We start from the raw sequence: 1,689 nt of genomic DNA, 5'->3' as shown, positions 1-1,689 counted from the left end.
AGAGAAATTGAGAACATCTGCAGCACAAACGTATATTGAGCTCTCCAGCTGCTCAGTCTGAACAGTTTGTGCATAATGTTTAAGTGTGTGTGTGTGTGTGTGTGTGTGTGTGTGTGTGTGTGTGTGTGTGTGTGTGTGNCACTCTGGTGGTTCTGACCCTGTTCTGTGTGTTTGGACCTGTCACTCTGGTGGTTCTGACCCTGTTCTGTGTGTTTGGACCTGCAGCCTGGTGGTTCTGGTGGCCCTCAACATGCTGCTGTTCTACAAGCTGTACTCTCTGGAGCGGGCCGCTCACACCCTGGAGAGATGGCACTCCTACTCTGTGACTGACAGGTGAGCTCACCTCAGGGGGCGGGGCTAAGCATCTGTGGTCTGTTAGAGGGTTCTGGTTCTGACCCGTCTATCCTGCAGTCCGTTGCCTCAGACGGCGGGGGAGTGGGCTCAGGTTCTGCACCTGCAGAGGCGGTTCCATCAGGCCCAGCTCAGCAAGTGGCAGCAGATCCTGCAGTCCTCCGTCACACTCCTGGACCAGGTGAGTGCACCTGTCTCAGTCCTGGACCAGGTGAGTCCACCTGTCAGAACCAGAGATGTGTTTGGGTCTTCAGAACCGAAGCGACCCGGTGTCCTGTTTGTCCCCTCAGATGAAGCAGTCGTTGGAGAAGCTCCACCGGAACATCGTGGTCCCGGAGGTCCAGCAGGACCCCTCAGATGAGACCCCCACAGAGTCCCTGACTGAAGCCTGAGGGGTTCAGAACCACCCGGGCCAATTCTGGACCTGAACCCGTCTGTAGTTTCTGCAGGTGGACTACACTACCCACAATCCTCCTGTCCTGACTGACTTGAAGACCTCCAGCTTCGACCGGACCGGAGCTCCAGAACCACAGCAATAATCCTGCATCCCACCTGAACACAATGCACAGAACCGGGTCACAGGTGGGCCCGGTCGCACCGCCCGCCAATCATTTCAACCCACCACAGACCCCGCCCCCCTACTCCTCCTCGACCCGGGACGGGACGGGACCGGACCAGGACCAGGACCACAGCAGTATTTATTATTACCTCTGAAGTCTCGTCTCTGAGGTGTCGTGACGCTGCGCTCTGATTGGCTGTTTGACCAAGAGATGAAAAAACCCGGTTTCAGCAATAATGAGAACGGTTCTGGTTCTGTTCATGAATGTTTAAGTGTGTGTGTGTGTGTGTGTGTGTGTGTGTGTGCTCTCAATGCATAGACATATTTTGTGCGAATGTGTGTGAACTGTGTTGAAGCAGCTGAAGCGAAGCAGTGAAACAGCATTTCAAACTTACAGCCAAAACATGAATTTCACATTAGGTGAAAGGTTAGAATTAATATTTGGTGGTAAAAAAAATAATTTTGGAGATTATGTACAGTAATTTTTGCATGAGATTCCTAATGTGAATGTAATATTTTTTTCTGATAAGGATCACTGGTTTTTCATCCATCTCGTCAGTTATTCATCCAGCTGGTCGACATCTTTATCTTTGCGACATTTGATATTTAATTTTTTTTAACTTACTTAAACTTCATTGCCCTTTCACCTGTTTATATTTCTTTCAGCATATAATGTACTTTGTTCCTCACTTAAAAATATACAGCGGGTAAAATAAGTATTGAACAAGTCACCATTTTTCTCAGTAAATATATTACTAGAGGTGCTAATGACATGAAAT

The 1,689-nt window shown here is 49.0% G+C and overlaps 1 protein-coding gene across 1 annotated transcript; it reads left to right on the top strand.

Annotated features, from left to right (window-relative positions):
• Positions 1–225: 225 nt before the first annotated feature.
• LOC106514434 (GRAM domain-containing protein 1A) lies at positions 226–1,211 on the top strand (the record flags this gene model as incomplete). The annotated part of the gene is given in 3 exon segments (XM_014003699.1): positions 226–333; positions 412–562; positions 642–1,211. Coding segments are annotated over 3 exon segments (361 nt in total), but the record flags the coding sequence as incomplete, so codon positions are not given.
• Between the last annotated feature and the right edge of the window lie 478 nt (positions 1,212–1,689).

Source organism: Austrofundulus limnaeus, unplaced genomic scaffold (genome assembly GCF_001266775.1).
Source record: "Austrofundulus limnaeus strain Quisiro unplaced genomic scaffold, Austrofundulus_limnaeus-1.0 Scaffold1, whole genome shotgun sequence".
Taxonomy (NCBI): Eukaryota; Metazoa; Chordata; class Actinopteri; order Cyprinodontiformes; family Rivulidae; genus Austrofundulus; species Austrofundulus limnaeus.
The sequence above is the reverse complement of the archived record's forward strand: the minus strand, read 5'-3'. Positions and strand labels throughout refer to the sequence as shown.